General features: G+C 41.9%; 1 protein-coding gene across 1 annotated transcript in view; it reads left to right on the top strand.

Annotated features, from left to right (window-relative positions):
• Positions 1-25,380, top strand: part of EPSTI1 (epithelial stromal interaction 1) — a 100,008-nt gene that overhangs the window by 3,814 nt on the left and 70,814 nt on the right. The window contains exons 2-5 of the mRNA XM_002691775.6: positions 15,743-15,801; positions 17,606-17,689; positions 21,595-21,668; positions 22,482-22,565. Of these exons, the coding sequence (XP_002691821.2) occupies positions 15,743-15,801; positions 17,606-17,689; positions 21,595-21,668; positions 22,482-22,565 (301 nt within the window). The remainder of the gene's footprint in view (positions 1-15,742; positions 15,802-17,605; positions 17,690-21,594; positions 21,669-22,481; positions 22,566-25,380) is intronic.

Genomic DNA, 25,380 nt, shown 5'->3' with positions numbered 1-25,380 from the left:
TTGTAGTTTCTAATTTGCCAGTAGACATTAGAGAGCTCATGGGTGGGTTCAGTTGTACTTCACAGAACTCATCATTTCCATGTGAACCAGCTGCAATGAGCAGGACATTATAAGATGCATTTCCTCTTAAGTATCTAACATGTAAGATCCTGCTTTGACCACTCTGAGCTCTTCTTACATCTCCATTAGTCACTTGTATCTGCTCTTTATACTTGGTTGTCTCCTTTAATGGAAGTAGGGAAGTAAGGAAACTGGTTGAACAGCAGATATTAATAACAGCTCAATAAAACTGACAAAAAGCCATTAAGATTTATTTTTCTGGAGAGAAATTAGAAGCATTTTCTGATGGAAAATTAAGAAAAAGGAAGGAGAGAGTTGAGTGCTTAATAGTGAAACCTCACGTGTTCTCTTTCAGTGTGAGCTTATTTATATGATAAAGGGTTGAACTTTGACCTTGTTTTGTATGCATCCTTCCACTTATTCACTGAGGAAGCCCCAATCTGGGCAGAGGAGCAGGAGCTTTGATACCAGTTAAAGAACTTGGGTTCAAGTTCTGATTCTGCCATTCCTTACTCTCTGCACTCCAACAAGGTTTTAGCTATTTTATCTCTTAGTGTCTTCATTACGTGAAGTGGGATAATACCAGCCTCTCAGGGTCTGTGTGTGTCTGTATGTGTGAATGCATGTATGCATAAAACAATTTCATGCCTGGTAGAAGGCACATATCCAGTAAGTGTTGGGTGCTGATACCCTTGAATTCATTTCAGAAATGTCTCATTGACCAGGTACCGTGCTCTCACCCCGGAGTGTTTATGCCTTGTAAAAGCATACTGGTTTAAAACACTGACTTACATATGAAGAGACCTTAAGGCAGGTTGTTAGATTTCTGAGGTCCTCTGATAGACTCTAAGGCAAAGCTGAGCCCTCGACTCTATTTGGATTTAAGTAATTACAAGTGTTTACTAATAAATATGAGCTTTCCTAATTATTTTCAGTTGGTGATTTTATCTTGGCCTTAAATATTGTAAGCTGTTTATACAGATTTAAAGAGGAAAGAATGGGGACTTCCCTGGCGGTCCTGTGGTTACGACTCTGAGCTTCCACTGTCAGGGGCACGGGTCGGGGAACTAAGATCCGCAACCCAGTCTTGTGTGTGTGGTGAAGCCAAGTAAATAGCGCAAACTTCTAATCAAAGTGATCCTTTACCCTTCCCCCAAACTCTAGATAAATATAAATGTAAGACTAAGACATGGGTTTTTCTGGAAGGGCATTTTACCCAAAAGGCTCTTTGCCTATGACAATAATACAGGCAAGGTTCAGATACTGGTCTATAACCATCTATAGAAGTGGTCCTTTAGCTTGATGCTAAAAAGATATTCTGAAAGTGAACCCATTGCGTGGATTTTTACTATACACTTAACTTGAACCTAATTTGTATACAAACTCAGTTTACCTTATTTGTGGCCAATTTTATAGTGAGAACTGTAGAAACAAAGATTAGCAAAAATAATGGCAAATACTTGTGGATTTAACATATGTATGTTAAAGTGGGTTACAAATATTAACTCTTAGATTCTTCACAACAACCTTGTAGTAAGAGAGGGTCTCTAGCTCTGGAAGTTTAATTAGAAATATAGGAATAAATACCTACTCAACAAAAAGACAAGCCCTTATGAAGCTTATGGTCTAATTAACGGGGCAGACAGTTATCAAAGAATTACATGAGTAACTCTTTATATGCTCCGGGAAGCAGAGCCAGCGCCTGAAGTAGCCCTGGGAGTAGGAGAATTACTTCCAGGAAAAGAGAGAATGTTTCAGCTGTAATCTACCAGATAAATTAGGAGTTGTGTTTTTTATTTTGTTTCTGATGAATATGTTCTAACACTGATTATTTCTAATTAAGTTCTGATAGTATTCAGAGTTGATATAGACCCCACAAGTTAAGGGCTCAGTCCCACAAATCTGCCCCCACTTTAGGAGTAAGCCAATAAGGGGGACTGCAGGCTACCCACATTTCTGACTACAAATTTGGCTGTTTCCCATGATCTCCCCTATGCCCAGGTTTAACAGTTCACTAGAATGACCCCCAGCACTCATGGATACCTCTGTGCTTACAATTACAGCTTTATTATACAGGATACAGCACTGGAACTGCCAAATGGAAGACATGGGGATGGGCGTTGCACAGTGCTTCCACACCTTTCGGGGTGGGTCACCCTCCTAGCACCTAGATGTGTTCACTAATTTGGAAGTGCCCTAAACTCACTGTTTGAGGATGTTTATTAAGGCTTTATCATATAAGCATAACGGATTAAACTGTTGGCCATTGGTGACTGAACTCAATCTCCAGCCCCTCTCCCCGCCTCGGAGCTGGGAAAGGAGTAGACCTGAGGTTCTAACTCTAATCACAGGGTGTTTTTTTTTTTTTTTTTTTAATGGAAAACATCTCCAATCCTGAAGCTATCTAGGGCTCCCACCAGGAATCATTACTTTAACATGATTGATACCTTTCTAACTTAGAATTCCAAGGATTTTAAGGAGCTCTGAGCCAGGAACCGGGGACAGTGATCGAATACTTAAACTTCATTATACCAGCATTGTTTAAATAGCCTCTGTGGCAGCCAGGGAAGCCTGCTACTCAGATCTTCAAGACAACTTAAAGTGGGGAGCATAGCCAACTGACAGCTCTAGTGGCCATTCTTTGACTCCACTGCACCCTTTGCTCTGAGAGCACATTTATTTTGCCCTCTTTCCACCAGGGGCTGAGCATCCCAGTGTGGGACTTCTCTATGGGGCAGCTTTTGCCAGAATACTCCCCACGGACCTACCCAAGATTTTCTCAGAACTGTATACCAGTCCGAGGCTCTTCCTACTAATCCTCCTTCCCTCTCTCCTTTCACAGGAATCAGACCTGCTCACGTTCTCAAGGCTTTCCCCGCCTACTCCTGCTTGCTCCCTTTATCCTTCACAAGTCTTCCTCTCAGCAGATCTCTTGCTTGTCTAACCTCGTCTTGATGTCTGCTCCTTGGAAGACCCAAACCAACTCAGCCTTTAAGATACACCCTACTCCCAACCATAGCAGCTGAGACACCATGGCTATGGGAGTGTTCTGTGTTCTTTGGGAAGCCTCTCCTCTTCCTTATTTCCTTCTTTTGGGCTCAGGGGACATTCTCTAGTTTCTTACTCCAACCTCAATGCCTTCTCCAGCTTCTTCTGCTCCAGGGATGAAAGTAACCCCGGTAATTAATACTTCTTTTCTTCTTCATCTGCAAAATCTCAAGGGAGAGTGAAGGGAGAATAAAGAATGGCTTGGTAAGCCCACTGATTAATGACCAATTCCTGATTTTTCTCTCTTAAAGAAGACGGTGTTGCATTAATATTAAACATTTTGTAAATGTAAGGTGAAATATAAGATGTGCTATATGATAATATAGTCATTAAGTTACAGCATTGGTCCCATTTTTATAAACATCACTATTTAATCATTGTTGAGTATACTCTTAATCCTGATGTATAATTTATGCCTAAAACAGACCATGAAAAAAACTTAAGTCATTCTTGATTCAGCTCATTTGGGAATCCGAACTAGCCACATAAAATAGTCTTAAATGAAATGCAAGTTTTTACAAACTTACGACATCTATAGGAACTGCTTTTCCTATTTCTTCACTGTGAATGTCCCAGATTTCTCTTCTGTCTCCTCTTATGACTGTGAGAAAATACGCTTTTGCCTGTAGGTGTTAAATGGCATGAAAGCATCAGGCTGCTACTTCTCCCTGGAGATGGAGAACCGAATAATGCTAGAGTTCCTTTTAGTGCTCTGAGATAATGGTACACGGGAAGAGAAAATCTATGATTGATTCTAATGAGTAATCTTCTTGATGGCTCAGTAAGGGTAGCTATTCATTAGGGAACTATTTAACTCAATCTCCAGGCCAGGCTCATAAGCATTCAGAAAGTTTGTGAAACAACAGATAGTATTTAACTCAATTATACAACTCAGTGAGCTGGGTAGGTGTCTCAATGATGACCGGATTCTACTAGGAAACTAATCAGTAGAGCTCTGCTATTTGACTGATTTTAGACAGGAGAAATGTGACAAAGCATCGCAAATGTGGTAGCGGAAAGGAAATTAGTTGTGATCTAGAATAGTTAAATTGGGTACTCTGAGGGACTGAAAACCAAAAGAACAATCAATAGCTCCAACTCTGATGTCTCAAACTTGTAATGCTATGATACACACGTCATATAATTCATTTTTCTCTTCACAATGAACACTTTGCCCCATTTTAATTGAAGAAACTGAATCTTGAGAGAGTATATGATTTCCTAAGGTCTCATGGCTTTTTAAGTCACAGAACCAGCAGTCAAACCTGAATCTATCTACCAGAGTCTGGATCCTGAACATGATGGAGCTGAAGGAGGGAATGACCGTGCAGCTCATGAATTTCCTATCAATGGTCCTCTATTCACATAAGAAAATAGATTTTCTATAGGCTAAAGAGAGTGGTACTACATAGAATCAGCAATGTGACATTTATTTCCAGCTTTGACATGATGTGCATAGAGAAGTAGTTTGTCAGAGCAAACTTGCTGTGGGGATGCTCTGCTCTCTGCTGCGTTCCTCATGACAGCTTGGTTGGCTTGCATTAGAACAGTTTTCTCACTGTCACAGTTTCTGAGCAACCTAAACTACATGCTGCCTTCCAGCAATCTTTCAGACTTCTGACCATAGCCTAAGGTTAGCAATGCATTTGAGATTCATGACCTAGTACCTGTATGGGATATGTGAGTTTGTAGATAATTGAAAAAAAAAGGTCAGAAAATAATTCTTACCCTTACTTACTACATGTGATGTACTTTGACATTTTCTATTCTGATTCATTAAAAATAAACCCATGAAATTGATTTCATGGCCCACTAGTGGGTTATCATCCACAGAGTGAAAAGCAAAGCATTGTTCTGTGCATGGCAGACGAGATTATTTGAGTGGATGGAAAGAAAAGACACTTTGGTTTGATTAGGTCAAATTTACCTTCCTGTTTATACAGGAGGGGAGGAATTATGGTCCTATTTAGGATGAATTTCCAACTTTTCTGCACTAGACTCCACTCCTCAGTATGATATGTATTTGCATTCTGCCAGGTTTTGGGGAGCAATCATTTTTGTTCAAATATAATATCAAAAGTGAGTGGGAATGTCTCAGAAAGTCTTTTGACAGCTGAAACAGTGAAACAATAAATCAGCAGTATGATGAAAGCCTGCACACACATAATACCTATAATAATCAGCAGAAGCATAGCAGAAATGGGGGGGGGGGAGAAACTTAGTTCAATTACACAGTAAGGTTACTTACTTCAAAGTCAGCAGAGTGTTGTAAGGTTATACATATTGTTAAGGTTAATTGCATCTATTCAGAATGCATTTGAATCTGAAACAAAAGCTTAACAGGAAAAGAAAAATCATCAAAGGGAGAAGACTGTATTTGAAGGGTCTGTTCTATATCAGAGAATCAGCCAATGATGGTTCCTTTGTTCAGTAATGTTGGTAACCATTCCCCCCTCCCCTAAACACTTAAAAGGCAATTTATTAAAGTCTGGAACAAAAACTGACCATTCAGGTATGACCTAAATCAAATCCCTTATGATTATACAGTGAAAGTGACAAAAAGATTCAAGGGATTAGATCTCATAGACAGAGTGCCTGAAGAACTATGGATGGAGGTTTGTGACATTGTACAGGAGGCAGGGATCAAGACCATCCCCAAGGAAAAGAAGTGCAAAAAGGCAAAATGTCTGCCTGAGGATGCCTTACAAATAGCTGTGAAAAGAAGAGAAGTGAAAGGCAAAGGAGAAAAGGAAAGATATACCCATTTGAATGCAGAGTTCCAAAGACTAGCAAGAAGAGATAAGAAAGCCTTCCTCAGCGATCAATGCAAAGAAATAGAGGAAAACAACAGAATGGGAAAGACTAGAGATCTCTTCAAGAAAATTAGAGATGCCAAGGGAACATTTCATGCAAAGATGGGCTCAATAAAGGACAGAAATGGTATGGACCTAACAGAAGCAGAGTATATTAAGAAGAAGTGGCAAGAATACACGGAAGAACTATACAAAAAAAAAAAAAAATCTTCATGACCCAGATAATCGCGATGGTGTGATCACTCACCTAGAGCCAGACATCCTGAAATGCAAAGTCAGGTGGGCCTTAGGAAGCATCACTATGAACAAAGCTAGTGGAGGTGATGGAATTGCAGTTGAGCTATTGCCAATCCTGAAAGATGATGCTGTGAAAGTGCTGCACGCAATATGCCAGCAAATTTGGAAAACTCAGCAGTGGCCACAGGACTGGAAAAGGTCAGTTTTCTTTCCAATCCCAAAGAAAGGCAATGCCAAAGAATGCTCAAACTACTGCACAATTGCACTCATCTCACACGCTAGTAAAGGAATGCTCAAAATTCTCCAAGCCAGGCTTCAACAGTACGTGAACCATGAACTTCCAGATGTTTAAGCTGGATTTAGAAAAGGCAGAGGAACCAGAGATCAAATTGCCAACATCTGCTGGATCATGGAAAAAGCAAGAGAGTTCCAGAAAAACATCTATTTCTGCTTTATTGACTATGCTAAAGCCTTTGACTGTGTGGATCACAAGAAACTGTGGAAAATTCTGAAAGAGATGGGAATACCAGACCACCTGACCTGCCTCTTGAGAACTCTGTATGCAGGTCAGGAAGCAACAGTTAGAACTGGACATGGAACAACAGACTGGTTCCAAATCGGGAAAGGAGTACTTCAACCCTGTATGTTGTCACCCTGCTTATTTAACTTAAATGCAGAGTACATCATGAGAAATGCTGGGCTGGAGGAAGCACAAGCTGGAATCAAGATTTCTGGAAGAAATATCAATAACCTCAGATATGCAGATGAGATCACCCTATGGCAGAAAGTGAAAAAGAACTAAAGAGCCGCTTGATGAAAGAGGAGAGTGAAAAAGTTGGCTTAAAGCTCAATATTCAGAAAACTAAGATCATGGCATCTGGTCTTATCACTTCATGGCAAATAGATGGGGAACAGTGGAAACAGTGACAGACTTATTTTTTTGGGCTCCAAAATCACTGCAGATGGTGCCTGCAGCCATGGAATTAAAAGACACTTGCTCCTTGGAAAACAAATTATGACTGACATAGACAGCATATTAAAAAATGGAGAGATTACTTTGCCAACAAAGGTCTATCTAGTCAAGGCTATGGTTTTTCCAGTGGTCATGTATGGATGTGAGAGTTGGACTATAAAGAAAACTGAGATCCAAAAAATGATGCTTTTGAACTGTGGTATTGGAGAAGACTCTTGAGAGTCCCTTGGACAGCAAGGAGATCCAACCAGTCCATCCTAAAGGAAATCAGTCCTGAATATTCATTGCAAGGACTGATGCTGAAGCTGAAACTCTTAATACTTTGGCCACCTGATGTGAAGACCTGTCTCATTTGAAAAGACCCTGAAGCTGGGCAAGATTGAAGGCAGGAGGAGAAGGGGACGACAGAGGATGAGATAGTTGGATGGCATCACGAACTCAATGGACATGAGTTTGAATAAACTCCAGGAGTTGGTGATGGACAGGGAGACCTGGCATGCTGCTGTCCATGGGGTTGCAAAGAGTTGGACATGACTGAACGACTGAACTGAACTGACAAAAACTGAAGCCATTTTCTATCTTTAAAACTCACGGGCTAGTATTATCCAGTGTTTGTTTTACTAGGGAGCCAGTGAGAGCAGATATCCTGGGCTACCTAGGATTTTAAGAAAATCTGAACCCCTGCTTTAAGAAATATTTAAATGTTTTCTCATTTAAAAATCCTTGGAATATATTTTTCATGGCTGGAAAAGTAAAGTTGTATCTGCTTGTTATAAAAATCTAAACTACATCAGGAATTCCCTGACAGTCCAGTGGTGAGGACTGAGCACTTTCACTGCTGTGTCCCAGGTTCAGTTCCTGATCCGGGAACTCAGATCCCACAAGCTATGTGGTATAGCCAGAAAAAAAAAGTACCACCCCCCGCAACCCCAGAATAAAAAACTGAACATTACTAAACTAATATAGAAAGGAAAAATCCCTTGCCATTCAGAACCTCAGAAATAAACAAGCTGTTGATGTAAGGACCTCTTTAATGTAGGTTGTGCTTTTTCACTTTTTACACCAAGTAGAAAGTCTTAGAGCCATTATGCCCTTCAATTTCTACTGCCAATTGAAGGTGAGAAAAATAATGTCTTATATATAATTATTATGATTGCATATAATAAAATAGATATCTCTAAACAGGTATCTGAAGCATTGATGGCTTTGTTTCTCTCCTATAGAATAATTCTGAAGGTGAGTAGTCTAGGGCTGATAATAGTACAAATAATAGGCAACCTTAATAGAACTTTTGTTATTTCCTAGCTTTATTCTAAACACTTTATACTCTAAGTGATGGACACTTGTTATCCCCATTTTACAGGTGAAATAATAGAAAAACTAGGCAATTTGCTCAAAGTTATAGCTAGGAAGTAACAGAATTAGGGTTCAAAGCCAGGCAATTTGGCAATGGATTACCACTAGTGTGGTGGTTTTACAGTTACAGGGCACCAGATCACTTCTTTCTGCTCTGCTATTTCTGAGGTATGTCGTCTATATCCACGTTGCCTCACTGACCAAGATGGTTGCCTGAGCACCGGCTACCACTTCAACCATCCAGGAAGGGGGGAAGGCAACAAAATACCTTTCCTGTCCATCTGTCTTCACTTAATGGAGCTTTCCTAGAAATCCTTCTCAATGGCTTCCCTTATATCTCAGTTTGCTAAACAATCACACATCATGTTTGACTATAAAGAAGGCTGGAGACTATAGTCTTTACTGGACACATTATTAACCTGAATAATACAGGAGTGCTTTTAGGAAGGAGGTGGTGAGAATGAATGGGTAGGTAGGCCAGCATATTGTCTGGTTTAGGCATTAAGGAGAGTCAAGCATATGAGCAGAAATCAATCATATGATCAAACTATTGCAGGAACTTCTCAAAATGCAAATGGGATATCTAAGGAAGAAAAATTTTAATGTAGTCCACATTACTGTTCAGAGTATTGATTTTAGAGAACTATTAAGGGTTTTCTTCTGGATGATGTTCTGTGCAATCTTTGTTTTATGCCTTGTACATTCTGCAGGATTATAATAGTGAACAGTTGAAATAACTGAAATGGTTAAGTGAGTGGTTATATCAATGATGCATCGATGTTGTGAAATATTATGTAACCATTTAATATTAAGCTTCTTATGTGCTTAATCGGAAAAACCACTTACAAGTGAAAGCAGCATATAAAATTGGACTTAAGATATGACTGCTAAGTCTGCTAAGTCACTTCAGTCGTGTCCGACTCTGTACAACCCCATAGACGGCAGCTCACCAGGCTCCCCCGTCCCTGGGACTCTCCAGGCAAGAACACTGGAGTGGGTTGCCATTTCCTTCTCCAATGCATGAAAGTGAAAAGTGAAGGGGAAGTCGCTCAGTCATGTCTGACTCTTAGCGGCCCCATGGACTGCAGCCTACTAGGCTCCTCCGTCCATGGGATTTTCCAGGCAAGAGTACTGGAGTGGGGTGCCATTGCCTTCTCCGAGGCTTGCTTACTACCTGCTTTAAAAATGGTGGATTCCACAATTCAGTGTTCCTCAGCTGCAATGCAAACACTTTGTGTGTGTGCAACATCCATCATGTTAACCTGAAAAGATAGAGACAGAGACCAGACATAAATATACTAATGCTGATGCTGTGCCATGAGTAATAGAGTCCTTTGTCTCTGACTCAGGAGTCTTGTCCTCTGTCAGCATCCATGACATAGTAATAGCCTGTTAGGCAAATATTTGCTTATAGGTAGGCTCCAGGCAATGAGCGACTTCACTTTCACTTTTCACTTTCATGCATTGGAGAAGGAAATGGCAACCCACTCCAGTGTTCTTGCCTGGAGAATCCCAGGGACAGGGGAGCCTGGTGGGCTGCCGTCTATGGGGTTGCACAGAGTCAGACATGACTGAAGCTACTTAACAGCAGCAGCAGCAGCAGGCTCCAGTCACATCCCAGACCTGACATCTCTGTCCTCTGAAAATGTGAGTGTCTTGTAGTTTTTTACTGAGGAAGCAACTTAAAACATTTTTAAGTATTCTTACCAACTGGTCCTCATCTCTGCTTCCATCATATGGTTTTTGGTCTCTTAAAGACGGCAAGTCTCTATAGTGTTATGTGTGTTTTAAGTGAAGAAGCATCACATCTTTCAGCTCTGTGCTATATGATTATCTGGGTAAGATAGTAATCTGAAGCTGGAGTACATACCACGTCATGTGCCCTAATCAGGTGGGATTGCCTCTGCCTGACAGAGGGGGCACTCTTCTGATTTGCATCAGTTTACCGCCTCTCACTAAGCCATGAGTCTACATGAGGATCCTGGGTAGAGATACGTGTGTGTGTCCCTCTTTCTGCTTTCCATAAAGGTGTATTATGAACAAAGGCCCTGGTGTCCTGATGGTCTCTTATCTTTTCTGTCTGGGTGCCTATGCCGCCAGCCTTCTGGACATCGGTTCAGCCCTCCATCAGAAGCTATGAGAGAACTAACCAGCTTCACATCAGCCTCTTGGGTGTGCAGACAAAGTCCTGGGCTCTTCAGACTCTGAGACTAAAGAGAATTCACTAGTCCTTCCACACCAGGGATGTGGAATATGGGTCAGGGCTGATGTGACAGGCTAGGGATCAAGGATGATTTACTCAGCCTGATCTTGTCATTTTTTTTTTTTTTTTTAACTTAGGAATATGGTATCTTTACAGAAGAACTCTTGAAAACCTGAGTGCCCTATAAGTTGACTCACATTGGTTAAAAACATATGCTTGAGTCCTGTGCTGAAAACCATGTTTTAAAAACCAATATGGAAAACCATATCTAGAAATTAAACATCCAGTGCCTTTGTATAGTTTTCTTTCTTTCTTTTTGGCCATGCTGGGTCTTCGTTGTCGTACAGGCTATTTCTCTCGTTGCGGTGCGTGGGCTTCTTGTCACGGCTTCTCTCGTTGGGCTCTGGATCAACAGGCTTCGGGAGTTGCAGCTCATGGGCTTAATTGCTCTGAGGCATGTGGGATCTTCCCGGACCAGGGATCGAAGCTGTGTCTTCCGCATTAGCAGGTGGATTACTTACCACTGAGCCACCAGGGAAACCCCTATCCACTACGTTTGATTAGCCAAAAAATTTTTCGTTCTTTCAGTGTCCCCCAAAGGTAAGATTTTCTTGAACTATGAAAACCTCAAGCCAGCTTTTTATAGGACAGTAAACTTTGTGTCTACTGTTCTGCTTTATCTGTTTGTGATGTAATCTCTTTCTGAATTTTTGCTTGTGACTACATTCCTTTTTCAGTCAAATTGGTGTTGTTCCTAATTAGAAATTTAAATTACATCTGCTGTGGTTTATACACACCAGGGGATATATTTATGTAATACTTTTATCCAGCCCAGATAGTCTTCATAACTTCAACAAAACATTATTTTCATAGAGTGCTTATTGATGAGACCTTATTAAAAACATGCAAGAATGTACACCAGAGAGACAGTGGTGTGGCTTAGGAGAGAGCTCACAAGGCAAAGAGTTCTTAAATATATATATTTTAATGGTACAGAAAAACATTTTCCCCTTGTCACATGCTAATCTTTATACGTTCTCCCTTAGTATATCTCATGGATGTGGGCTGTTGGAAAGTGAGAATAATCTTACAAATGGAGATGTTTCATTAAATTTCAATGAGGTAATTAAGGAAACTCATTTTCAAAGATATACATTTATTTCAGTGGCTTTTGAATGTTGCTTAATCAGAAAATGACTGGAATACTAAATATAGTTAGGTTGGGCTTGTCTCCATCAGCAGCTTTGAGAGTCAGGCTGTTGAAAGGGATGACATGGAGGTTAAAACAGCGGAGGCCCTTGCTGTGGGTGGAAACTAATTGGCTGAAAACATGAATAAGTTATACTTGTTATTCATGTCAAGGAAAAGCCAAGAGAGCAGGGATGAATATTTGTGTCTACCCAGGCATTAGGCTGTGCCACAGGATATTAAAAAATAAAAAGTCAATCCTTAAACTTAAGCACCTCTTCCTACAGGAAGGAAGAGGGATAGAGGCTTCATTACTTGGCCAGTGCTTTCTTCTGAATATTATGTTTCAGCTTTGACATTTTCAGCCAATAAAATACTGCTAAGAAGGTTGCTAAGGAATTCTTTAACATAAAACATTTATTACTTGGACCACTGTCCTTGAGCCCAGGGTTATGTTTAAATGTTTTCAGTTAAAAGCTTCTGATTTCAAGGCTGCTGCTGCTGCTGCTGCTAAGTCGCTTCAGTCGTGTCCGACTCTGTGCGACCCCAGAGTCGGCAGCCCACCAGGCTCCCCCGTCCCTGGGATTCTCCAGGCAGGAACACTGGAGTGGGTTGCCATTTCCTTTTCCAGTGCATGAAAGTGAAGTCAAAGTGAAGTCGCTCAGTCGTGTCTGACTCTTCACGACCCCATGGACTGCAGCCTACCAGGCTCCTCCGCCCATGGGATTTTCCAGGCAAGAGTACTGGAGTGGGGTGCCATTGCCTTCTCCGGATTTCAAGGCTAGAGAATTCTTTTCTCATGGCCCTGTTCTGAGTCTGGGTACTTGTCAGCTACCTATGTTGGCCATAGATTGACTGTAGTCTTATTTAATCCTAAGACTAAAGATTCTATGTGATGTTGTCATGCTGCTGCTAAGTCCCTTCAGTTGTGTCCGACTCTGTGCGACCCCATAGACAGCAGCCCACTAGGCTCCCCTGTCCCTGGGATTCTCCAGGCAAGAATGTTGTCATACTTAATTAGATTAGATATTGTAGAATAAAATCTTTTACAAACTGTTTTTTTTTCTTTTCAAACCTTTCCTGAAAATTTCATAAGAGAGATTCATGGAATTTGGAAAATTCTCTATAAAGCTTCTCTTAGCAAACATCCTTGTGGTCTGCTCTGATGGTTTCATGAATTGTTCCTAAGTGTGCATGCTCAGTTACTCAATTCTGTCCAACTCTTTATGACCCCATGGACTGTAGCCCTCCAGGCTCCTCTGTCCTTGGGATTCTCCAGGCAAGAATACCGGAGTGAGTGAGCTGCCATTTCCTTCTCCAGGGGATCTTCCTGATCCAGGGATCAAACCAGAGTGTCTTATAAGTCTCCTGCACTGGCAGGTATAAGCTCTGTTAAAGGGGTTGTATCTGTTTTTTTGGTATCTCTCCTCTCTCCTCATAAGTCCCTAACACACAAGACCATAGTGGGTGCTGAGTTACATTTACTTCCTTTGTTTGGAAGTCTATCAAGAGGCCAAAGTTAAGGACAGTCATATTTGATGTTTTCTACTTTGAGATGAATGTTTACCTCCAGACACCCCCCTGGTTTAAGTCAAAAGTGCTAGGTTTGAGTCTCAACACAATTGCTTAAAAAAACCTTATGATTTTTGGCATATGATTTAACCTCTATGTCTTTATCAGTATTTATGAATCCTTCAATTCCCTTTTGGGGCTTCCCAGGTGGCTTAGTTTGGTAAAGAATCCGCCTGCCAATGCAGGAGCTTCAGGAGACGTGATTTCAACCCCTGGGCCAGGAAGATCCCCTGGAGGATGAAATGGCAACCCACTCCAGTATTCTTGCGTGGGAAATTTCACGGAGAGAGAGGAGCCTGGTGGACCACAGTCCATAGGGTCGCAAAGAGTCAGACATGACTGAGCGACTGAGCATGCACGCACAATTCCCTTTTAGTCCAAGTATTTGAAGACAGCTTGATTGATCTACATCCCTGCTTCTCAAAGTGTGGTCCCCAGGTCCAGAACATCATCATCATCTGGGAATTGTTAAAAAGGCAAGTTATAGGCTCCTCCATCCCCCACATACCGGTTGAATCAGAAACTCAACATTTTATAAACCCTCCAGGTAATTCCGATGCATGTTAAAGTTTAAGAACTACTGATTTGCAGTGTAGTCAAACCCCTGGTATGTTGAGAAGCTCCATACCACCATGTGAGGGGATCCTGAGGCTTCTGCAGTCATTTCTTCCTTGGCATTTAAATCCAGCACCTCATGTTTCATCTTTAAGGCCCTGCAGAATGGCTCACTGTTGCATCATATTCAGGTCTGCAGGTATGAACTGCAGCTCTCAAGCTTCTATCAAGGGTGGCCACTTGAGTGAAAAATCTTTCTGAGGGTGAACAAAAAATATGCAATGGACAAGGGATTAATTTCCAGTGGCGGCCTCCTAATTTTGTATTCATCACGTTGTACATTTGTGAGGCTACACAGGCAACGTCTGCCGATATCCGTTAGGTAGTTGGGCACCCAGCAGCCACATTTGCATGCAGAGGGGGTCACACACCTCCCGTGTACAAGTCTAAAATTAAAGCGCAGTTTGAAGCTGGCTGAAGGCTCACTGCTAGGAAAATAATGAGATAAGGAAGAAACGGCTTCTGTTAATCAGCACTTTTGGCCTCTACTGTTCAATCTTTGCTAATTTGTCCTTTGAAACGGTACAGTCTGTGTTGGACGGAGACTTCTAAGCGTATCTGGGCTTTTTTTTTAAAGGCCGACGTTTATAAGCTGATTGTATTTATCCATAACATTTCCCCTCACACTGTACCCATATGTGTGCTGCATTCGGTTGCTGTGTTATGTTTTTGCTGTATGAAATAGTCATACTTTTGTGGGATTACATGCGTCATGACAAAGAAGAGCCACCGCAGCACAGACTCACAGACTGGGGTCTGTGGTATCATTTCAGTTCAGTCCACATTCATCAAGCAGCTACTTTGTGCCAGGGGCTGGGCATATACAGATCAATCAAGTGGAGTTTCTGCCTGCAAAAGCTCACAATGTTTGAACAACTCCTTGTATCTCAGTGCTGAATATTTTTGCCTAATTGAAGTTTCCCCTAATTCCCACTGCCTCCCCACCCGCCCATCCTGTGCCCAGTGAACTGAAGTGACTCTTGGCTTCTCTGAGCTCCTGATTATGCTCAACCTGTGTCCCCAGTAAGATGAGGGGCCCAGTGGACCCCTGCCTGGAAGTCAAAGCCCCAAAACCCAAGACTGTGGCCATCTGGCCACTCAAATGGGTCATTAAGAAGAGGTGTCTGCATTGAAATGGCCCCTACACCCAGTTTGCGGCAATGAAAAAGGAGCGTGCCCTATATTCCCAGTGTGGGTGACATGGGAGAATGCCAGTCATCTCAAGTGGATGTGCCCGTGAGGGCCACCGGGAGGAACAGTGGAGTCCTGTGGTTTACCGAGAGCTAATGGTGAAGTAGTCACTTGTCAGGCTTCACCAACTGCTCTATATTTCCATATGGGGCCATGTGTTCTTGTTTTACTTTGACAACTAGATTGTAAGCTCCTGGAGAACATGGGTCTTTAGAGAACCCATAGTACCTATTTGATGGCAAGGATCATAAATACAGTACATTATCACAAAGAATATCTGGTGGCTTATATGCATTAATAATTTCTCATGGGGACTTCCCTGGTGATCCAGTGGCTAAGATTCTGTCCTCGCAATGCAGGGAGCCTGGGTTTGATCCCTGATCAAGGAACTAGATCCCACATGCTGCAACTAAGTTCTGATGTAGCTAAATAAATATTTAAAAAAAAAATTTCTCCCGGTAATTGATTTTTTTCTCTTCTTTCTAGCACAGGTGCATATACCTTGATAGCACCAAATGAAAAACGAAGAAATGAGATACAACAGAGTATGTATATTATTTAACACTCAAAATACTGCTCATTTTCTTAGTAGAATTGGCTTGCATTGGGCTGAAGAATTTTTAGTTTCTGATCTGTATAGACTCACTGGAGCTCATTTTTTTTTCCTTTTTAAGTTTTGGCAGTTTTAATTATACCTTTTAAAACTATTTTATTGTTAATGCTTCTAAATTTCTTTCTATATGCTAATAGCAGAACTCATTGCATAATCATAAATCTGAGGTTTCTATTGCAATTAAACAATTTCACACCTATTGCCAACCGACCTATCAAGTTCCTGCAAAATTGGGCTTACTTCAGATATCTTTACAGGACTAGGAACACTTTTGAAAGGGACAAGCGATACATGAAATAGATTATAAAATAATCTTTTTCCTGGATCTGTTCCATTCCTTCTTAATGGAATTTTTCTTTAGTTTCTGTGCTCGTTTAATTTTATAACCAACAGAGTCTAACCTCAGCTGTTTTTATTGGTGACTTCACTTTCCTTCTCTAGATTATAAGGTCTTTGAGGGCAGGGCTACATCTTGCTTGTTTTTGTGCTCCTTGTACCTAGCGGACATACAACATGATTAATGTAGTGTTAATGTTACGGTAAAATAAGGGCTGCTGTTTAAAGAGACAGCATTAATATTTTCGAGTTAGGAGGAGAACTAAAGTTCATTTCATTCACAGAGAAGTTTCTGAGGCTTGTTCAAGTCAGCTATGGGGCTAGCACTGAGATCTTGTGCTCTCCATTCCTGATCTTCCTAGGAAATTTGATTTTGTAATGACTGATGAACATAAGGACACAGCAGGAAGGCAGCTCTCTAACGGTCTCCACTGGACGAGTAGCCTCCTGGGTGGCGTATCTGAGTCTGTGCAGAGTGTGACCATCACAATTGTGCAGACGTGGTGACTGTGGGTACTGCCTGCAGTTGACCAGTGGAATCCCAGAGATTCTGTCATCTTACACGTTTCTTATTTAAATGGTTAACAGGAATTTAAGCTTCAGTGTGGTCTGGATTTTTGAGATGTTTCAGAAGTTGTTTTTTTTTCCTCTAATAATTAAAAAATATAAATGGATGTTTGAAATAATCATGTCTCATGAGACACCTTGGAAAAAACAGAACTAGTATCTCTGGTGCCCCCTGCTGCCAGTCAGTGTATACTTGGGAAATTGGGCACTGCTCCACAGGGAGTAGGCTCAGCTCAGTGGGCCCAGGTAGTAGGAATTGGAGAGCCCTCATTCCTCACAATTACAGTGATCTTGGGGAATATTTAAAATGCAGCAGATACAGGCATCAGAATTCTACGGGGGCTTATGTTTACTGTGTGTGCAAAGTTCTTATTGCCACATGAATGTTTTGCATACACCCTATAGGAAACTTTTAACATTAAATGATGTGTGCTTGGTCGCTTCAGTTGTGTCCAACTCTCTGCGACCCTATGGACCATGGCCTGCCAGGCTCCTCTGTCCATGGAATTCTCTGGGCAAGAATACCGGAGTGGGTTGCCATTTCCTTCTCCAGGATTAAATGATGTAGGGTTTGAAAAATGCCAGGATGCGAGGAAGAACTAAACTTCTTTATTTAGCAGGAGTTTATCTTGTTTTCACATCTGTACTTCTGTGTCAGCTCTTGGAGAGAAAGTGCCTTAGGGTGACCCCAAGGGGTTAGGACTGGGTGGTGGCTTCCTTTCCTGGATATCTCGCCCACTCATGCCCGCATGTAGTTAAATGTCCATCTCAAGGGAGCAGTTTCCTTTTCACACTCTAATAATTGATGATTTCATATTTCTCACCTGACTTAGTGGCTGCGAAAGAGCTGGAGGAGCTGGAAAGGTGGAAGAAACAACAAAGGGAGAAGTCCATTAACCTACCGCCCATGACGCTAGGTAAGCCAGCAAGCCAGTTGCTTGAATGCAGGAGGACAGGGCCACCCAACAATCTGCTTAGCACCTTGCCCACATCTGTCTTTCAGTGTCCGTTATAGGTCATTGACTCATTGTGCTGCTTGGAATGAAATGCATTTAAAGTCAAAACATACATTTAAAGTCAGAAGTATGCAGGTAAACCGTTGTTTCTGACTCTCTGCAAATAGCAAACAGATGATGCCACAGTTATGGGGGAATAAGAAGATGGCTTAATTGCCAAATAATTTATAGCCTCTTAGTTGATCAGCTCTGAAGAAATCTTACCTAGGGCGTCGCATATGCCTCGTCATAGCTCTTACTCCCATCCTGATTAGTGCTATCACAAGCATATTAATCATGGCAGTTAACTAGTTATGGGAGAAAAAATTGGAGGGTCAATTCTGACCGTAAGATGTCAGTGGGCTGGGGACACGGGGTAGGTATAGAGATAATATCATCTGTGTTTTCATTTGCAAATAGAGACTTTGGGGCCTCTGGAGCACGTGGCAGTGTGATAAATTGCATGGGCTGCTTCTGCCCGGCGTTTGACTCACTCACCAGGGAAGTCCTCTCATGCGAAGCATTCACGTCTTCTCTCTGCCAGCAGCAGCTGGGAGCTTCAAGGGCTGGACGCGCCGTTCCCACAGGTTTAGTTTGCACAAATGTGGTAGAATCAGGGGCCACTGACTCTCACAGTAGTTTGCAAGAAGTACTTTTTCCAAGATGTCGGTAGAAATAAGCTCATTTGGTGATTGTGTACAAGCAATAGCATTATCATTATCATCCCACTGTATTTCATGAATGGGGTTCATCTCATGTCACCTTTATGCTGAAGAAGCTGCATTTGAGGGGTACAACCTGGAGGATAGCTCTGTCTTTCCTAACTGGCCCCCTCACACTAGCTATCTGGGTCTGTTTTTTTCCCCTATGTTCTTTGGATGAAATTAGATCTTTGTGGTCTTTCTCAAAGAATAAAGTTGTCCAGCTAATTCTAGGCATAAAACAGTGTCTTTTCAGAAAGTTCAGCCCTAAATACTGGTCATGACTCTATTGCTAATAGAGATTAAAGCTTCTTCCCTGTTCCAGCCTGGGCCTGCTTTCCTTTTTTTGCCATGCCGCATGGCATGTGGGATCTAGTTCCCCACCGGGGATCGAACCCCTGCCCTCTACAGTGGAAGCGTAGAGTCCTAACCACTAGACCACCAGGGAATTCCCATCCTGGGCCTATTTTGGATAGAAAGTTGGCAAAGGAAATGAGTGTGGCTGAATTTTTCTCTATTGACTCCTCGGTTTCTCTGTTGATTCCTCCTCCTTGTGGGTCAAAGGAAGAAGAAGAGATTATGGTCTCTCTTGCACCGATACCAGTTTCCTCAAGTTTTGGGGTGTTTTTGCTGTGCATCTCATCCCTGGGGTCCTTGAAGTTCTTCAGAGACCCCCTTTTGCTCGCCGTCCATCTCTCACCTGGCTTTCCCTGATGTAGATGATACTTTTCTGCTGTTGGCTCCTGGTAGCTAGACTACCTTTGTAGAGCTCCATTGTGCCTATGGAGTTGTCCACAGGGGCAAGTCCCTTTTAAAGTGGCTTTAGATTGGCATTCTCTTTCATGACAGCCAGACTGGGAGTGTGGGAAACACTTGTGCACTCTTCCCACAGACTCTGGGAATACAGGCCATTTGCCCTGTGGCCACTTCTTCTTGATGACCAGTCTGAGTAGCCACTTGAGGACAGCCGTGTGCCTTCTGGCACTGTCTTTCCTATGCATGGGTCCCTCAGTCTTCTGGGGACACAGCTTGAGCTCTTCAAATGATTTTCATTAAATCTCTCTTACTCACATTGAAGATGTGAAGATTCTTCCTTCTCCAAACACATACTCAGAGAAGATGAAATTCACAAAGACATCTTTTCTCTGATTTCTACCTCCCTTTGACCTAGCTAACCTCTTTTACAGGCTGAAAGTAGTTGCCAATTAATGTTCCCCAAACTGGTTTTAAGTTACCCCCTTGCAGATCCTGCTTAGGGAGCTAAGCACTTGCCTTGGGTATTTGGAGATGTTGGTGTCTATTGTCTTGGGGTCTTAAGCAAAAATGATCAGGAGTTCTGGTATTTGGTGTATCTAGGAATGGTCAAGAGAAAGAGGGCACAGTAGAAAAGAGTTCTGGGATGTATTAAACTTTGAGATGAGTTTTAAAGGAAAACCTGTAAATGCTTAGACATCTGATTTTCTCCATTTTTAAAATTCTCAACTCCTCTATTTCTCTACCCCTTAAAATGTTGGAATGGTTCTAGGAGATACTAAAATTAGCTGTAACATTAGATAAAAGCTTCAATAGGCCTCACTGTTTCTTTCCTTAGGGCCAGGACCAAACAGGTATTATACGTCTTTTGAGACTCAGAAGTCTCTATGGTGTCTTTAACTGTTCAATTATAAAAACTATGATGAATGCAAATTGTTTTAATGCATCTTCTGTGTAGGTGAATCTTTCATAGAACTGACACTTTTAGTGACCAAAGCACCAGAGAATTATTTCAAAGGAATCTTTAAAATATGCATGCCAAGCTTGCATAAACACTGAGAACTCCCTAAACAGTAATTTTTAGATGATTGTCAAGCTGCAAGGATTTCTGGCCCCTGGTTGTTATAGGTTTAAGAGAGAGCAGATGAATAATCTAACATCCATATTTTTTCTCTTGAATACCTAAAGAAAGAACAATAAATAATATGGATTGACCATTAATTTTACCTAGAATATTCCCACTGTACTTAAAAATTGGGTTATAAAGACTGTATACTTATCTCATGGCAAGACCTCTCACGGTTTCCCGAGCTTTGCTACTTGAATACAGGGCAGTAGAATCAATAGAAGAAAAACATTGGAAACATCATTGATTATCATCTTTATTAGGTTAAGAAATGGTCATACTCTAGCAGGAAGAGTGTTCTAGAATTTCCAAAGCACTATTTCTTATTTAGCATGGACCTTCATGTGTGATTTCAATCTATGTAAAAACTGGAATACCTACATGATTGAAAAAACCCTCATAGCATTGTCCTTTTACTGGGGGAATGTGGCCTTATCTTTCTTTTATGCAATTACTGATGTTTAATGTCTCACTTGAAAAAATTGGTTAAGTTACCGAATCAAATTTGGGTCTGCTTGCCCCTGTGCAGTAAAGCTAGTCTACTGACACAGCTTTGTGAGGTCAAGTGCAGTGTTTATTGTAAGGCATCAGCCAAGGAGTTGGAGACAAATAGTGCTTAGAAAACTTGAACTCCCCGATGGGTTTCAAGAAAGCATTTCTAAAGGCCAGGTGAGGGAGGGGAGTCACAGAGTATATGATCGGATTGTGCACAATACTGACTGGTTGATGGTGAGATCCTAAGACTGTATCACAGGGGTTAACATTATCAATCCTTAGGCTCCAGTGGGCTTGGGGGCTACATGCTGTAATCACAGAGTTAACTTCTTCCATTTTTAGCATCTATAAAACAACTCAGGAAAATGTACATCAGATACTATATTATCTAGGTACTTCAGAGAGGAGCTAAAGTAGAGGATATGAGGATATGAGAGAAGGTTCTATCCTGGGGTCTTCCTGAAGGGTCTTTCCCAGTTATAATTTCCCACTTTTTTTTGAGATTCCTTAAGCATGAGGAGAACAGGTGTTAGACAAAAAAGGGAATAATGTTTTGGATGAAGAGGTTAATCATAAACTCAGCAGAGGAACTAGGTTTGAGGGGGACTCAATTTCAGTTAGCCCCTTGTTTCCAGTGGTATGAAAATGTTAAAGAAACACGTGGTGTAGACTTATCATGTATTTAATTAGTCTTTGATGGCTGACATTTCAGTTTAACATTCACGTTTCACCTTTGTGACTTTTTTCCTTAGGGGGAAGCCAATCAGAGGCTGAAGTCAGGCAGAGACAACAGCTTCAACTGATACAATCTAAATACCAGAAGAAGGTCAGAATCCATCTCTTTTAGCTTAAATTTGGCAAGAAATTAGAGCACCAGCACTTTGAAAATAACCATGAAATAACACAGTAACTTTACCAAAAAGCATAAAACCTTGAAACAAATTGCAAAAGAAAATCTCAAAAATCAAAAAATCGAGATGTGAGACGTGAAGGGATAAATACTGTGAATTCTCACCCAAGCTGTGTATCAGTCAGTGGGACCTTGGTAAGGGAATTTCTCCCACCCCAACCCCAGTTTAAGTCTCTACTATGGTTTGAATATTTGATTCCAGGAGCACAGATTTGTTTACTACATTCCCATCATGAAAGCATGGAAGTAGTACGAAAAAAACCAATGATTTTTTTTTTTTTTTTTTTTAACAAGGAACTCAGGTGTTTTTTTTGGTTTTTGGTTGTATCATGCAGTTCCAACCAGGGATTGAACCTGTGTCCCTTGCACCGCAAGGCAGGCTCTTAACCACTGGACTGCCAAGGAAGTCCCTGAAGTCTGAGTTAAATACTGAGGAAAAATTATCTGCCCTTTCTTCTCCCTAACCTGGGCTGGTGGTGGGGGTGGTTTGGGGCCAGGGAAGACAGAGAAACAGATATCAAGGTAGAAACACAGAGAAATTTCACGGACAGCAGATATAGCTTGACCATTTTTTGTGATCTAAGTAGCCTGCAGAACCAACCTATAATCATGGTGTTCTGTAGCACAAACAATACTGTAATTTGCCTTTCATCATAATTTTGTGTTCCAGGGGTTCAGGCGGAAAAATAGTAACTGCTTTTTGTCCTCTGTACTCTCAATACAATTTAGCTAAAAAAAGAAGAATGTGTAAGAATCAAGAAGGAAGCTGAAGAAGCTGAAGTCCAAAAAATGAGGGCAGCTCAGAGAGAGAAGGTAAGAACTGGAGAAGATGGTAAGCTAACATTTACCTAAGGCCTCTGATGTGCCAGGTTCCCACACTGTTCATATACAAAGTGTTTAATCCTCACAAGAGCCTGTGAAGTATATAATGTTCTTGTTGTCCAAGTTTGCAAATGGAACTGACAGTTCAGTCACTCAGTCATGTCCGACTCTTTGTGACCCCACGGACAGAGGATCAGATGACTCGCCCAAGGACTCACAGCCAGTAAATAGAAGAAGTAGGATTCAAATCCAGACTGACTGGTCTCAGAGCTAGTGTTATTTTTTTTTTTTTTAAGTAATTTTATTTTATTTATCGGCCGTACCGCATGGCATATGGGATCTTAGTTGCCCAACCAGGAATCAAACTCATGCCCCCTCCATTAGGAGCATGGAGTTTTAACCATGGGACCACCAGGGAAGACCCAGATCTGGAGTTCATTGTCTTCACACTCTCTCACCTTCTCAGGTGGGTGATCAAAAGAGTAGCTGTGTATTTGGCCAGAAGGCACAGCAACTAGTAACGACGGCCGCCAGTGGTACACATCATGTTTATGTACAAATATTGAACTTTCCAGGCTAAATGTTAAATAGGTGAACATGTCTTTCTCACGGGTAAAAGAAAAAGCATGCGTTTGCATTTCAGTATTAGTGATATGCTGCTGCTGCTGCTGCTGCTAAGTCGCTTCAGTCGTGTCCGACTCTGTGGGACCCCATAGACGGCAGCCCACCAGGCTCCCCCGTCCCTGGGATTCTCCAGGCAAGAACACTGGAGTGGGCTGCCATTTCCTTCTCCAGTGCATGAAACTGAAAAGTGAAAGTGAAGTCGCTCAGTCGTGTCCGACTCCTTGTGATCCCATGGACTGCAGCCCACCAGGCTCCTCCGTCCATGGGATTTTCCAGGCAAGAGTACTGGAGTGGGGTGCCATTGCCTTCTCCGTCTTAAAGATTGGGTGTTGGTCAAACTTAAACCTGGTTACCAAGCAATAGATATCTTTACTAGTTAGAGTTAACAAAGCCCAAGGCTGATGTCTTATAGAATGCACAAGAATGTGAGTCTTCTTTCGCCATGGAGCTCTTTACCTGGCTGGAGAGGTATATTTCTTGGAAGGTGTCCTCTTGTGTTGTGTGACCTTGGACAGGCCCCCACCCCTCTCTGAACTATTCCTGTAAAATGAGTCTGTAAGCTCCACCTCCTCTGTTCCCAAGGCCAGGAATATGTGTAGATATAGAAATGCTACATCCTCTAGAGATGTAGGCTCTGGGGTAGAGTTAAGATTGGACATATACACAAGGAATTGAAATGAAACGCTGGTGGTATTAAAAAAAAGAGTATAGGTACTTTGTTTACTAAATTTGATTCAGCAATTCACTTCCAAGTCATTGGCTATTACACCTTCATTGAAAAAGATTCTCAAAATAATTCTTTTTAAAACCTATCTCTCTCTCTCTCACTTCCTCTCTATTCTTCACTCTTTTGCATTCAAGGCCCCCCCACCCCCACCCCATTTCCTCCTTCAGAGGAAGGTTTACACTTCAGTCTCAAGATTGTAAAGGAGGTATTCCCTTTATATTCCCTTTATAGCATAGTCTTTCTGCATTTCAGGTCGAACTCAGAAAATCATCAAATAATCACTGGGAACTAATTAAGAGGCTTGCGGATCCTGAAGAATTGTGTTGTGAACTCTTATCCTAAAAGCAATTTACTAGTCATTTAATACCCATAATTGGCTGGCTTGTGGGTCATTTATAGCTCGTTTCTTCGTGGTTCAAATAATGTACTGTATACTGTTTCGAAATGTTAGTGGCCAAAACAGTTTTCATTAACACCGAGTGAAAACAGCATTCCCTCCTTCTTAAGTTATGCCATGCCACTGGATGTACAGCAGCCGTTAACTACAAAAATCTGAACTGAATCGGCTTTTCTAAAATGACAGCTATAATGATTATTGGTGTAAATTTGTCTAAGAGTAAGAGATGGTGCGGAGAAGGCAATGGCACCCCACTCCAGTACTCTTGCCTGGAAAATACCATGGATGGAGGAGCCTGGTGGGCTGCAGTCCGTGGGGTCCTGAAGAGTCGGACACGACTGAGCGACTTCACTTTCACTTTTCACTTTCATGCATTGGAGAAGGAAATGGCAACCCACTCCAGTGTTCTTGCCTGGAGAATCCCAGGGACAGGGGAGCCTGGTGGGCTGCCATCTATGGGGTCGCACAGAGTTGGACACGACTGAAGCGACTTAGCAGCAGCAGCAGCAGCAAGAGATGGTGAGAGAGAGTTGATGTATAGATCCTTGCCATTCCAAACGCAGTTTCTGAACCAGCAGCCTTGGCATATCACTTATACAAATGCAGGAACTTCCCTGGTGGTCCAGTAGTTAACAATCTGCCTTGCAATGGAGAGGACAAAGATTTGATCCCTGGTAGGATAATTAAGGGGCTTTCCTGGTGGCTCAGCAGTAAAGAATCTGCCTGCAATGCAGGAGACTTGGGTTCAGTCCCTGGGTCGAGGAGATCCTGTGGAGGAGGGCGTGGGAACCCACTCCAGTATTGTTGCCTGGAGAATACCATGGGCAGAGGAGCCTTGGTGGGCTGCAGTCCATGGGGTTGCAAACAGTCGGACCCAACTGAAGTGACTGAGCATGCACACAGGATAACTAAGATCCCATGTGCCACAGAGCAGCTGAGCCCGGGTGCCATAACTACAGAGGCTGTTCACTGCAATGAAGATCCTGATGCTGCAACTAAGACCCGATGTAGCCAAAGAAATAAATATTTTAAAAAAAGAAATGCAGAATCTCAAACCC

This window comes from Bos taurus, chromosome 12 (genome assembly GCF_002263795.3).
Source record: "Bos taurus isolate L1 Dominette 01449 registration number 42190680 breed Hereford chromosome 12, ARS-UCD2.0, whole genome shotgun sequence".
In the NCBI taxonomy this organism is placed as follows: Eukaryota; Metazoa; Chordata; class Mammalia; order Artiodactyla; family Bovidae; genus Bos; species Bos taurus.
The sequence above is the reverse complement of the archived record's forward strand: the minus strand, read 5'-3'. Positions and strand labels throughout refer to the sequence as shown.